At 42.6% G+C, this 13,625-nt stretch overlaps 1 protein-coding gene across 1 annotated transcript in view; it reads left to right on the forward strand.

The window, feature by feature from the left end:
• Positions 1 to 13,127: 13,127 nt before the first annotated feature.
• ESRRG (estrogen related receptor gamma) overlaps positions 13,128 to 13,625 on the forward strand; it is a gene marked incomplete at both ends in the record, with an annotated part of 491,857 nt that continues 491,359 nt past the window's right edge. The window contains one exon of the mRNA XM_079727201.1: positions 13,128 to 13,300. Coding sequence (XP_079583327.1) covers positions 13,128 to 13,300 — 173 coding nt within the window. The remainder of the gene's footprint in view (positions 13,301 to 13,625) is intronic.

Here is a 13,625-nt window from a genome sequence, read left to right on the forward strand (position 1 = left end):
TGCAGTCTCCCTGGGGGCAGAGGTGATGTGTCTGACAGTCAGGTCCTTCACACCTAATACAGGGTCTGGCCGCTGAGAGTGCTTAGTGATTGTTGGTTGAATGAATGAATGATCGGCATTCTAATCACATTCTATTCTTAACATTAATATAAACTCGAGTTTTGCTCTCAGTTGACTGGACTATGGATGGGCCCAGTACTTTGGGGGTGTAGTGGATACATAACATGATAGATTGGAAATCAAAGTCCAAATATTTTAACCTTTTTTGATATTCCTTGACTTTTTCTTATTTCTCATTCATTCATTGATTTATTCAACTGTCAAAGTAAGGCCCCTACTCTAAGCAAATTACCATATTACATTGTCTCCTCTTTTCTTCTTGCCTATTCTTTTTCACTTCTTCTCCTCTGATTTATCTGTTCATATCTTCTGATTTTCACTCTTCTTTTTCCCTTGGGTATTACCTCTCCCACTCCTCTGCTTTTACTCTTCTCCTTGCTGTCTCTATGCTTCCCACTTTCTTTCCTTGAGCTCCTTTACTATTTATCATTTCTACTTCCAATCCTCTGCATCTATGTATTTCTTATACTCTCCTTTTAGAAATATATCCTATCGTCTCCTTATCTACCTGTTCCTTCTCGTTTCCTTTTTTTCCTTCTCTATCAGGTCCAAAGAAGCAGAGACATAGTCATGTAAGCAATAATTCTAGGTTCTTCACCTTCATTTCAAAACCTGGCTTAGATTTGTTTATAACAAACAGTGATCCAATTGATTCCATCATCTTCAGATAATATCTTGCCTAAAGCTCTTCAAGCACAGGATAAACTGTCCTTAGGAAAAAAAAAAGGTAAGTAAAAGCCCTCCCGAAAAGGCTAGCATTTGATTTTCCTTAGTAACCTACCTTTTGAATCCTGGCTTGGAGTGGAGTTCCCCTCTCCATTTCTGTTGTTCTCTGCTTTATATGCAGAGAGGTCCATACCAAGATTAAAAAAAAAGGAAAAGAATAGAATGTGCTCAGGATACAAGGTTGGTTTATAATAGAACAGCAAAGATAGGAGGAATGTAGTCATGAAAGAGAGAAAATGCTATAAGCCATTCTTAAAATTCTGAACTCATTTATTTATTCACCAAAATAAACTCCAGGTACCATATTAGTGACTAGGGATTCAACAGTGAACAAGACACAGCTTCTCCTAAAGGGGATAATATTCTGCTGTAGTGTGGTGAGTGACATGATAGGGCTATATGAAGGCACCCAACCCAGAACTTGGAAGGCTGAGGTTACACCCCTGGGAAGAAACGACAGTTATGCTGAGTCAAGAAGGATGATTTAATAGTAAAGAGGAAACACGGTGGAAGGCAGCAATGCAGACCTGGTTGATGGAAGCATCACAGGAATCACATGGCTAGGGTCTATGGTTTCTGTGATGTGAACACAGAGAAGGAGGTCATGGCGGTGAAATCATCAAGGTCTTATTGGCTGTGCTAGGGGTACGGACCTCGATATGAAGCATCGGGGAGGCACTGAGGGGTTTTAACAGGACAGTGGTGATCTGGAATGTTCACAGAGAAGACGTGGAGTAAAGCTCTCAGGCAAGGACACAGGGGAAGGTTGCAGTATTCAAGGGGAGTGATGGTGGTCACCTTCCCTAAGAGGGTGATGATGATGGTGTGAATAAGTGCTGGATTCATGGTGTATGAAGAGCAGAGATGGATAAGCCGTGATGATGTATTGGAGGCAAGAGATGAAGGAGGGGCGGGGGGGGAAGCATGGCATTCAGTCTCCTGGGTTCTGAGGAAAGGTAGTATTTCTGAGGAGTCATCTCAGTTGTCTTTGATCTTTAAGTGCAGGCTTGTGTTCCTAAAAGCCTCCAGATTGACATCCCTGAAGACTAATGTCATGTTATGTTTCATCACAGTGAACAGCCAGGCTGGCTTCCAAAGGTGCTCTCATCCATTTGCAGAAATCCTGCACAGCAAGAGCGGGACCCCAGGCGGTGTAGGCGCATTCTTACGTTGTTGAACAGTTTGGATTGGATTCAGTGTTGGCATATCAGTGGTTACAATATGTTTCTTACTGTTCCTTATGGATGAGTTTGGTCAAAACAGTCGTACCGGTATGTGTGGATGTGTGTGTGTTGATGTGTGGATGTGTGCACATGTGTGTTTATATATGGGCATCCACAGTGTGCACGTGAGTGTGTCTGTGTGTGTGTCTCTATACAGATGCTTCTCTTCCGGTTCCCCCATCACTGAGAGGATCTCACTTAACGCCTTGAGATGCTGGTGGTCCCTGTGCTGTGGAGAACTAGGAGCTGGGAACCGGAGGGGAGCCACTGATCCATTTCCACAAAAGAAAGCCAAACTGTGGTCAGTTACAATGATTTTTGTTCACTGCCGAAAGTCTGGACTAAATGTGAACTGGTGACTCTGAAGTAGGTGACTCCATGGCCCATTACCAGTCCCCTGAGATGTGTAATCCACTTTAAAGATACATTTAAATAGCCTACTATGGGAAATGTAGTCAGCAAGCTCAGAGATACGCTTCCATTTCAGAACTCTCAGAAATGCACTTACAGATTTAAGGAAAAAAAAAATCTTTGCAAGAAGTAAAATGCGCATGAAAGAGATGATTCATTGTATTAGAGCAATTAAAACATTGGCTCCTGTTTGCATCCGTCATCCTCCTGAAATAAAAATATATTGGAGAAAAAGCTATATTTACCTGGAGATACAATTTAAAAGATAAGGAAGATAAAAGTCCATTTTTCTGAAAGAAGTAACTGAAAATCTGCAGTACGTTATAATTCAGGCAGAACCTCATCATTATGGACCAGGAGCCTGAGTGAGATCATTGTGGAACTGGAGCCAGAGTGAGCACAGTCTCTACCCAATATTTTTTTGAGGCACAAATGTAGCCAGGAGTGAGTCATTCAACAGGGTACCTCAGAGGTGCAGCGTCGTGGATATAAATGGGCAAGACTTCGGTACCGGAAAATCCGTCACCTTAACCTTGGATGTGCCGTCATCATCTCCTGGTGAGTTCACAGAAATCAACTTCCCCGATTCCGGTTCATGCCTTAGGCCAGGTCCGCGCTGCAGTGATGCTTCGGGTGACTCAGAGAGGACTCATAAATCTGACGATCTCTGCTCCCAGACTCCAAGTGATATAACCTTTCCTTCTTGAGTTACAAATACGTTATATAAAAGTAACATGGGAAATTGTTACTCTGTGTCGACTTTGCTCATTGCCTTCCTCTGAGAATGTGCCAGGGAGGAGAGAACTGGGAGACTTTGGTCCTACCGAGGAAAGGTAGGAGAAGCCGGGGGGGGGTGGGTGGTGGAGGGAGGGATGGCTTTCCCTCACCATGTTTGTTTATCCAACATGTGTCGGTAGGGGGTGCCAAGAAGAGGGTGGGACTTAGGGAAATATAGTTGCAGTCTCTTGGGTCTAAACATAACTAATTTGCAGAGTTGTCTTAAAGGGTGAATGAAATCATTCATACATTCATTCACTAATCAACTGTTCATTGAGTCTCTACTAAACTGCCTAAGAACCAAGAGTGAATAGTATGAAGTCACTGCCCTCCTGGAACTCATATTCTAGTGGGTAGAGCTAGAGTTAAGAAGCAATTGAACAAATACATATTTACAATATCAGCAGGTGGGTGATAAAGCAAGGTAAGGAGTGAGAGGAACCAAAGAGTGGTGCTACTTTTTTTTTTTAATTTATTTCTTTGAAGAGTAATTGATTTACAATGTTGTGTTAGTTTCTGGTATACAGCAAAGTGATTCAGTTATACATATATACATATATATTCTTTTTCATATTCTTTTCCATTACAGTTTATTAAAAGGTATTGAATATAGTTCCCTGTGCTGTACAGGAGGACTTTGTTATCTATTTTATATATAGTAGTTTGTATCTGCTAATCCCAAACTCCTAAGTTATCCCTCTCCCCCTTTTCCCCTTTGATAACCATAAGTTTGTTTTGTATGTCTGTGAGTCTTTTTTGTTTTGTAAATAAGTTCATTTGTGCCATATTTTAGATTCCACATATGAGATAGCATATGGCATTTGTCTTTCTCTCTCAACTTACTTCACTTAGGATGATAGTCTCTAGGTCCATCCATGTTGCTGCAGATGGCATTATTTCATTTCTTTTTTATGGCTGAGTAGTATTCCATTGTATATGTGTACAACATCTTCTTTATCCATTCATCTGTCGATGGCCATTTAGGTTGCTTCCATGTCTTGGCTATTGTGAATAGTGCTGCTATGAACATTGGGGTGCATGTATCTTTTCCAAATAGAGTTTTGTCCAGGTATATGCCCAGGAGTGGGATTTCTGGATCATATGGTAACTCTATTTTTAGTTTTTTAAGGAACTTCCATACTGTTCTCCATAGTGGCTACACCAATTTACATTCAAGTGGTGCTACTTTAGACGTGGTGATTAGGGGAAGCCTCTGAGGAAGGAGGTGCCATGATGCAGTGACCTGCTGGGTAAAGCAAAGAGTATAGGGAAGCATCTAGCACAGTGCTTGGCAGGTGGTTAGTGCTTAATCAGTGGTCACTGTCATTATAATTCCTATCATCATTATCCTGAATAACAATGGTGGCTGTGTGCCCTTTCAAAATTTGGGGAGCCTGTAAAGTCTTATAGGAAGCTTGGTTTAGAGCGTATGTATAATGGAATTCTCTATCTGTATATATCAAGATGTTTTATTTTCAGTTACAATTTAACTTTGGAGATAGCTAATAATGTTTAAAGGAAAATCAACAAAAGCTGATTGTTCTGTGTGGTTAAATATCTTGCCATTTTTCCCCTTCAGTACCATTAAACCTATCTTGCTCACCTACTTGTGTCAGACACTGCGCTAGGCACTGGGGAAACAAAAACGTAAAACTGAGTCTTTGCCTTCAGGAAGCTTAGAATCTTAATATTTTCCCTAAAAATTCAGGACTCATGCACTCCTTGTTTGACTGGAACCTGCAGGAGAGTTGATATGCTGACAAGGCTCTGTAGAGTTTAGAAAAAACAAGTTACATTTGAGTGTTAACTCTGATGTTTGTTTAGTTCTATAAAATATGTAAGAGGCTTTTCCATTAGCGAGTAAGACTTTCAAAAAGCTTTCAGAATCTCATGTCACAAGTCGTCGTTAAGTATTCCTAAAGGGGAGTCACAAAGACTGACAGCTCGGAAACTTAGCGCCGTATGTGGTTTAGGATGTGTGGCCAAAGCGAAGCCCCCATTCCCATCTTAATTGAGGTCATGCAGGGCCAGCTGATTCATTTGGTCTGGAAAGTCCAGACTGCATGGGAATCTACAATCCACTTGGCAACATTCTATTATCCTTTGGCCTTTATAAGCAGCATATCACACCCTGTCTGGGGAAAGTTAGGGATGAAGATCTCAGCCTAGGTATATTTCAGTGATGGAATGAAATGGGATTTGGGAAATTGATTTACACCTGAAAGACACATTCGCGGTGCATTAAGTGGCATACATAAAACACACCTGGAGATTGCTTTCCAGAGTCTATTTTTGTTGTGAGTCTATCAGTTTACTTTGGGACCAAACATGGCACCTACTCAGAGAGGCCTATACTGATTCTGTTACTGAACCAAACTTGAGTCCACCCTGCATGCAGTAAAGCCAGTCTACGGACACCAAGTTGTAGTGAAGGAAAGTGCAGTATTTCTTACAGGGTGCCAAGCAAGGAGTCAGGTACCTAGTGCTTAAAAGGCCCGAACTCCCCGATGGCTTTCAGGGAAAGGTTTTTAAAGACAGGGTGAGGGAGGGGCTTTCAGGGTGTGTGATCAGCTCGTGGACATTCTTCTGATGAGTTGGTGGTGAGGTAAGTGAGAGTCAACATCATCAACCTTCTGGTTCCAACCGGTCTGGGGTCTCCATGCTTGTGGGCAACATACAGTTAGCTTCTTCCACCTGGTGGTGGTTTCAGTATCTGCAAAACCGCTCAAGGATATGGCTCAGAATATTATCTATAGCTCTTGAGGAGGAACTAAAGGACTTTGTTTAATGGATAAACTATTATTATTTTGTCTTGCTTGACTGTTTTCCTCTACTTCTGCATTTTCTCATTTCTCTGCTTAAATTTATTCTTTGGAACTTGGGGAAAGCCTGGGAGGCTAAAGTTCTTCTACAGACAAGAGGCAGGCGGAGGACATGGTGGGGGGTCTGTCCTGGGAAGGCCCCGTAGGGTCCTGCTCGGTTACAGCTTTTTTTTTTTTTTTTTTTTTTTTTTATGGCTGTGTTGGGTCTTCGTTTCTGTGGGAGGGCTTTCTCTAGTTGTGGCAAGTGGGGGCCACTCCTCATCGCGATGCGCGGGCCTCTCACTATCGCAGCCTCTCTTGTTGCGGAGCACAGGCTCCAGATGCACAGGCTCAGTAATTGTGGCTCACGGGGCCAGCTGCTCCGTGGCATGTGGGATCTTCCCAGACCAGGGCTCAAACCTGTGTGTCCTGCATTGGCAGGCAAACTCTCAACCACTGCACCACCAGGGAAGCCCCTCAGTTACAGCTTTTAACCACTGCTCTCCACACTCTGCCTCCTTTCTCTGCTTTTTGCTCTTCAGGGGAACATTTTGTTCTATTCAGCTACCCTACCCTATCCTATCCTACCCAGTCCTATTCTGTAGTTCCCTATTAGGTATGCACTTGCATATTCCTTGGCTGTCTCTCCCATTAGCTGTGTAAGCCTTGTGAGGGCAGGAACTTCTTGTTCACATTTGTATACCCAGTGCTTGGTGCACAGTAGACTCCCTGTGAATATTTGCTGAATTCATGAGTTGTAGCAATGATGGCTGATGACAACAACAGTAACAACAGTAAAACCCTTAAGGTTCAGGAGAGCAGTCAAAACTCTGTGAAATCAGAGCAAGGTTTCTAACATTTGTTTAGATGGCAGAGAACTTGACGCTCTGTGGAGGATCACATGATGTAGTGATGCATGAAATTAACTATCTTTCTAAACTTGATCGTACGAAAGCGGTACTATGGCCGAATGTTAAAGGAACTATAGGGACAAGGCTAGTAAGTTGTGTTTCATTGATTGTTTTAAAATATGTATACTTTCATTAAATTTTTTTTTTTTTGCAATTTGGATAAGGGGTGTTATTATTCAGCTTTAACAACAAGACTCATTGATGCAGATTGCAAAACCTCCATGTTCTGGGGTGTGGGGTACACACTGATTCAACACACCTGCTGTTCTAGAAACATTGTCTTTGCCTTTCACGCTATCCTTCAGGTTATATGCTTCACTGACACTATGGACAAAATCTGGATGGTTTGACCTAAGAGTAGACCCATGTTGGAAACATTTCCAGTGACATTCCTTTGTGAGTTCAGATAATTTTAAGAGAATTGTTGGATATAAGAGATTTTCTTAATGTTACTGTAGATTATTTACGTAGCTTGTTAATCATCCAACTACTCCAATTACTCTTTCAACTAAGAGTCATTATAAAGGGCTCAGGATAGGTCCTCTCCCCCTGAACTTCACCCCTGCACACACCATTCACCTAGGTTAAAGCCAAACCACCTTTCTCGGAAAGTAAATTTCAGGAAACTGTTCAAACATCTCAGTCATAACTGTTACAGAAGAACTTTCTTCTCACCAACTCTTTCCAGTGGAGGATGTCTTGTAAACATCTACTACTGAAGCACAGGTAGAAACCCATGAAAATCAAGACATCCTGCCTGGAAGCAGAAAACTGCAGGAACACCTTTTACTTCTGAATATGAAGGACAGTGTGAGCCATTGCTGACTTAACTGGGTATAAATGAATAATGACTGGGAATGGGACACTGCATGAAGGAAATCTGGTGCTGGATTTAAACACACACTCATCTATACATGTCATCAAAGATTTGAGTTGAGTTTTTTGATTGGTGGTATCTTTGAAACCACAGTTTTACCTATTGCATAAAGATTTTAACTGGAGAAAGGGTGATACATTACATAAATCTATAAATCTCTTTGTGAATAAAAAGATACTCATATCTGATGTTTAGTTTCATCTCATTGACAGAAATTACCCACTCCTCCCTTTTCAGACAAGTCATTAAATACAAACAGTAGACACTCAGGTGGACAAGAAAGACTCCATCTGCAACTTCTGCCTTTCACATCTCATGGCAGAAGTGTGATTGTTGCCCTTCCAGTTAAAGGGCTATGGCTGAGGGGCTGCCGTTTCCTCTTAGCCTTCACGCTAGCAGAAGAGAAAACTTGAAGCACTGCAGAAACGCAGAGAAGGCTTTTTCTTGTTCTGTACGCACATTTATCTTCTCATTCATTTTTGTCCGAATAAGTATGCATAATAGACGTTTCCCTTGAGCATGTGGTAAATTACTAGGGATAAACAGGAGGGCTGTCCAGAAGGGTCTGATCCTGTTCTCTGAAAGGCACAGGTCAGCTGGGAAGATTCCAAGAGTAGCCAAGTGTAGAGACCAGAATCGGAGCCAGGGAAAGGTACAAACATGAGGTTACCAAGCACAAAGAGTTACCCAAGAAGAGGAGCCAGGTATCAGGTGAATAGTCAAGCCACCAAATCAGAGCCCACTGGATCTGAGGGCTGAGGTTCTCAAACAAAAGGGCAGCAGCTAAGAATGAGGCCAGGGCTTCCCTGGTGGCGCAGTGGTTGAGAGTCCGCCTGCTGATGTGGAGGACACGGGTTCGTGCCCCGGTCCGGGAAGATCCCACATGCCGCGGAGTGGCTGGGCCCGTGAGCCATGGCTGCTGAGCCTGCGCGTCCGGAGCCTGTGCTCCGCAAAGGGAGAGGCCACAGCAGTGAGAGGCCCGCGTACCGCAAAAAAAAAAGAATGAAGCCAGAACCAAGTGCTAGCCAGACGGGGAAGCTGAGCCCCGTAAAGCAGGCAGGAGGTGGGAGACAGTGGGCTTGTTGCCTAGTTCCTGTGTCCACGGGCACAGGCATAACCTCTGAGCCTTGAAAATTACAGTGAGGAAAGCAAAGGGCAGGTATGAGGGATCGTGGGCAGAAGTCGGGGTGAGATTAAAAAATGGTCTTTCACAGGTGGTCCAGAAAGTCTTTACAGTTTTCATGGAATCCCTATATCCCATTGCTGAGTCATTTCCCCCCTGAGTTTCTTATTCAAACAGAGATAATGATAGACACATATAGCCCTGGAGTTGATTATAATAGGTAATGCAGTAGTAATTATGCAACTCTGGGTGTGTCTTTACTTTCTTCCAAATGTGTTTTCTTTCTAGAGGCTTAACTATCTCAGAGCCTTAGTTTGAATTCCAACTGAAACAGACTCCAAGACAAAGATTCAAGGGCAAGTAATTTATTGGGGAAGCAATCTCAGTAGAAAGGTGAGGAAGTAAGACAGAGAAGAGAAGGCAGCCACTAAAGATTTTCATTATCAAGGAAGTTATAACTAGAACTCAGTCCTGCTGGGAAACTGGGAGGCCTCAGAGGGATCCCTGTGATAGGTGATGGAAATGGAATATTTGTACACCAATGCTCCTGTCACTCATTGGTCAGGGGCTGCCATAGGATGTTCATCCCCTGGTACATCACCACTGCCATGCGGGCAAGCAAAGACCATCATGGCAGCCAGAGAATGCCTCTTGGCAAAAAAGCCCCCCAAAATCTACAGACGATGGCAGTTAAGCCAGACTATATGGAATTGGTAAGGGAAGGGGTATGGGCAAGGTGGCCTCTGCTATACCCAGGGAGTGCTTTGGCTAACTGTCCTGGTCTTAAGCTCATATAGCAAAAATATGGTAGATAGGAAATGAGTATTCTCATCAAACTCTTGACCTGGACTCGTCTGCTGGGTCTAGATGGAAAGCTTAGAAGAAACCTTCGAGATTCCTTCACATGCTTTTCTCCCCTGAAATTAGATTTTCCCCTTAAAGAGGAAATAGGATTGTAACGGAATCACATATTTTATTAAAGCACACACTCACTGAGAAGTTCCAAACCTTTAGTGCTGGAAAGATATTTCCAAGCAGAAAGGGGAAGCTGGACCAGACAGCTTGGAATTCAGTCATCAAGGGAGCAACCTGGCCTTTGAAATATTTGGAGAACTTTCAACTGCTTCCTCCTTCTCCAGCCTGGGTCTGAGGGTGAAGTTTCCAGCATATTCCTCTGAGTCTTACCAGGCTCTTCCAGGGTGTGGAGGTTCTTTGAGGGAGGCGCACCTGTGAGGTCAAGAATCTCTTTACCAGGGGTCCTTTCCTGCGGTGGGTGGGAAAAACCAGAAGGTGATTTAGAAAGCTGTCCAAAAGGTCTTCTTGCCCTACCCCATCAGCCTCTGGTACTAATAAATAGACTTTAAAGTTCAGAATTGTCCCCAGATCTCTCCAAGTGATCTTTTAGAGATTTGGTTTTGTGAAAGTAGCCTTGGGATCTGGAGCTGTCATAAAAGGCTTCCACCCTGGCAAACGCCACCATGATTCTGAAATTCGACTCTCGCTTTTGCCCGTGAGGAAGCCGTTGTAATAATAAGGAATAATCGTTACAGACACTGGTGATTTGTATGAAATTTTTCTTGAGTTTATTATTTAATAAAGAACATTCAGAAATAGGCAAGTAAAAAACGTCATTTATGTCACAGTTGGAAAAGCCACATATATGTATTAATGGAATTCATTCACTGGTTTATGGACCCAAACTTCTCTTGGGACTCTACAAATCCACATGCATATAGACCCCTCTCCATTTGACAGGAATGCAGATTAGACACCAGATAGTATGTGTGACTAGCCCAGGATTATTCAGAATTCTCTAGTGGGCTCACTAAGGGACTTTCTTTGGTAGCGTAGAGCTTAGAAACATTTTGAAGGAAGACAGCTCAGAGGTCTGCGGCAATGTTGGTTGGTTGTGCTTTTGCTGAACAGACGATTTTAGAGACACCTGGGCCATCCTCTCTGCACAAAGAATCTTTGTAAACGTTTCCTCTAGTCAGCACTTTCCCATTATAGGAATGGTTAAAATGATCAGGTGTCCTCCCCCAAACAGATGTGTATTTCTGCCAAAACGCTGTAAAGAACATCCAACTTGAAGATGTTAGAGGAACAAATACTTGCAGCTGAAAGGTGTACTCGGCTTGTTAAGACTTGGCCAGATAAACCTTTTATGTTTAGGGAGTTATTCTGCATGAAGCTAGTGCCTGGAGAGTGTGTGCGGGTCATTCCCTACATAGTGTGGATGCAGCTTGGGGATGAGAAGGTCTTAAAGGGGTGGTAAGGATTTATTTTGAGCTCCCAGTTCTTCCAAAGAAAAAATATACAGAAGAGTATATTCCTGCCAGAGGTTCAGAGAAACCTGGACATAGCCGTTGTTTCTTTTGTTTCAGGAAACAAAGCAGGAGATTTGCCGGAGCCCTACGCACGGGAAGCTCTAAATGTGGTCATGCTCTTTGGTTATTTATAGCCCATGGGCTCCGCCCACCCTCCCTCCTATTATCTCCCAGCCCTCTCCCCCCAACCATGCCATATTTAGATCTGAAGCGTCATCTTCAGACTCTGTGTGACCACAGCAAGGTTGTGCCTCTGAGAAGCATGGCAGGATATTTTTTTGTTGTTTTGGGGAGGATTTTTGCCTAGTGGAGGAGACAACCATTGGGATATTTTCACCTTCTGGGGGATAAGGCTTGGCTCTGTGTAAGAAACCCAACTAGCAGGCAGGATCTCTTTGACGTTATTTTATAGAAGGATGTATTTTTGTCACAATCTGGTATTTGTTGCAAAAAAGCACTGCTGTCATATATTACCAACTTTTTTGGAGTAGATTCTTTAAAAAATGGATGTCTATCCACTAGAGAGGCATTATTTTATTCATATTTGGGTAAAATAAAAATTTTAGTTAACAACAACAAAATTTTTCATCCAGAAAGATCTATGATACCTGAAAAAGGAGATATTTGAAGATATATCAGGTAATATCAGGAAATTACCAAAACAAAACAAAACAAAACAATACCACTGGGTTTGGTACTAATTTTAATAATAGCTAAATAAGTGCTAAGCGTATTTCATGTGTTACTTTGTTTTATCACCAGGTTACATACCAGGTGTGTAGTAGCATTCCCATTTTACAGATAAGGAAGCTGAGGTTTAGAGAATTAAACAACCTATGTAAGGTCCCTGAGCTGGCCAGGTTTCAGACTCAGGTGGCCTGACTCCTGGGCCAGTGCTTGTAACTATTTTCCTAATGCCCTTAAATGCAGTTCTCTGATGTCTCATGTTATCTTGTGTGTGTGAAGGTAGAATTGATGATGATTGTGACCTAGGCATCTGCAGGTCACTGGAAAGGCCAGTGCATGTGATGTCACCCATTATAAAAACAGAGTCCTTATTGCTCATTAAACTCCAGGTCTTGATTCAGAAATATCAGCAGAGCCTCTTTGTCTGTTGCTTATGGTGGAACAGAGTTCTCTCCTACATTCTCTTGCTACTGAAAGCCAGTCATATGGCTGAAAAGCATAAGTTTGCAAGCCACAGATCGGTTTTAAGTAAGGTGTTCTTCTGCTATCTACGATTTTATTCCATTAGGATAATTTCCTTTCTTTCCCTTTTCTCCTGAAAGCACTTTATAAAACCACAGCTCTGCAGAAACTGCCCCTGTCCCCCTTCAGTTGCATCCCTGTCCATGAGTACAGCATCGGGATGAGCTGACACTCTCTGTATGGCCGGAGTGGGGAAGGATACACTCCAGGTATGGCAGGGGGAGTGGGGGAGGGCTTTGTTTATGGGGGATCAAAAAAAAGCAAACAGTGAGAGATAAGTTCTCAGGTCTTCTGTTGAGAGCAGCATATCGTTGTCCATCTAGGATAAATAACTTTAGCCTTGTCACTTTTCAGAGCTGAAAAAATACTCTTTTCTTAGAAAATACCCAACGGACACCTGCGTGTTTTCTCTCCAGCGAAAGGTGATACTGTGGGGTTTGTATTAAAGAATTTAACATTTCACTGTCTTCTTCTTCTTCAAGTGGTACTGGGTGTAGCTAAGCTGTTGCAGACTTGCTGTCAAGGGTGCATGTTTTAAAAAAAACACCTGTTTTCTTAAAACCGGGGCAAAATCCTGGCATTTTTAGGGACAGGTTTTCTCTGAAGGAGGGAGGAGAAAAATATGGAGAATAATGAATTCATCAAGCTGAAAATGCACGAGGCAGTGAAGCGCTCAGGCTTCAATACACGCCAAATGGAAAGAGAGCTCCCATTACTGTTGAGATGCGCAGACACAGCCCTGCTAATCGCTTGGTCATGCTTGGGAGACACTAAGTCGTCACAGGCCGTGACATGGTGAGAACAGGGTGCCAGGGGTTTGTTGTAAGAAAAAATTGTTGATTTAACATCCATAACCAGCAGCATTGCCTTCCCCGACCCTCATCCTCAGATGACAAGCCTTAGTGGGAAAAATGCTTGTGTGTCTGTATGTTTAACTCTTTAGGTTCAAGCCAATTGGAAATCATATGGGAGGTAAAAAATTGTGGAGTAAGTGACTACTTGAACTAAGAGATTAATTTCTGTTTATTTCCACAATTTGCTGTTTCTTATATATGTAGGTGTATAGTATTCAATGTAAAATCATAATAGTTAACATTTATTGAAGAGTTGATTTCGTGCC

The sequence above is a fragment of the Hyperoodon ampullatus genome (genome assembly GCF_949752795.1).
Source record: "Hyperoodon ampullatus genome assembly, chromosome: 2".
NCBI classification, from domain to species: Eukaryota; Metazoa; Chordata; class Mammalia; order Artiodactyla; family Ziphiidae; genus Hyperoodon; species Hyperoodon ampullatus.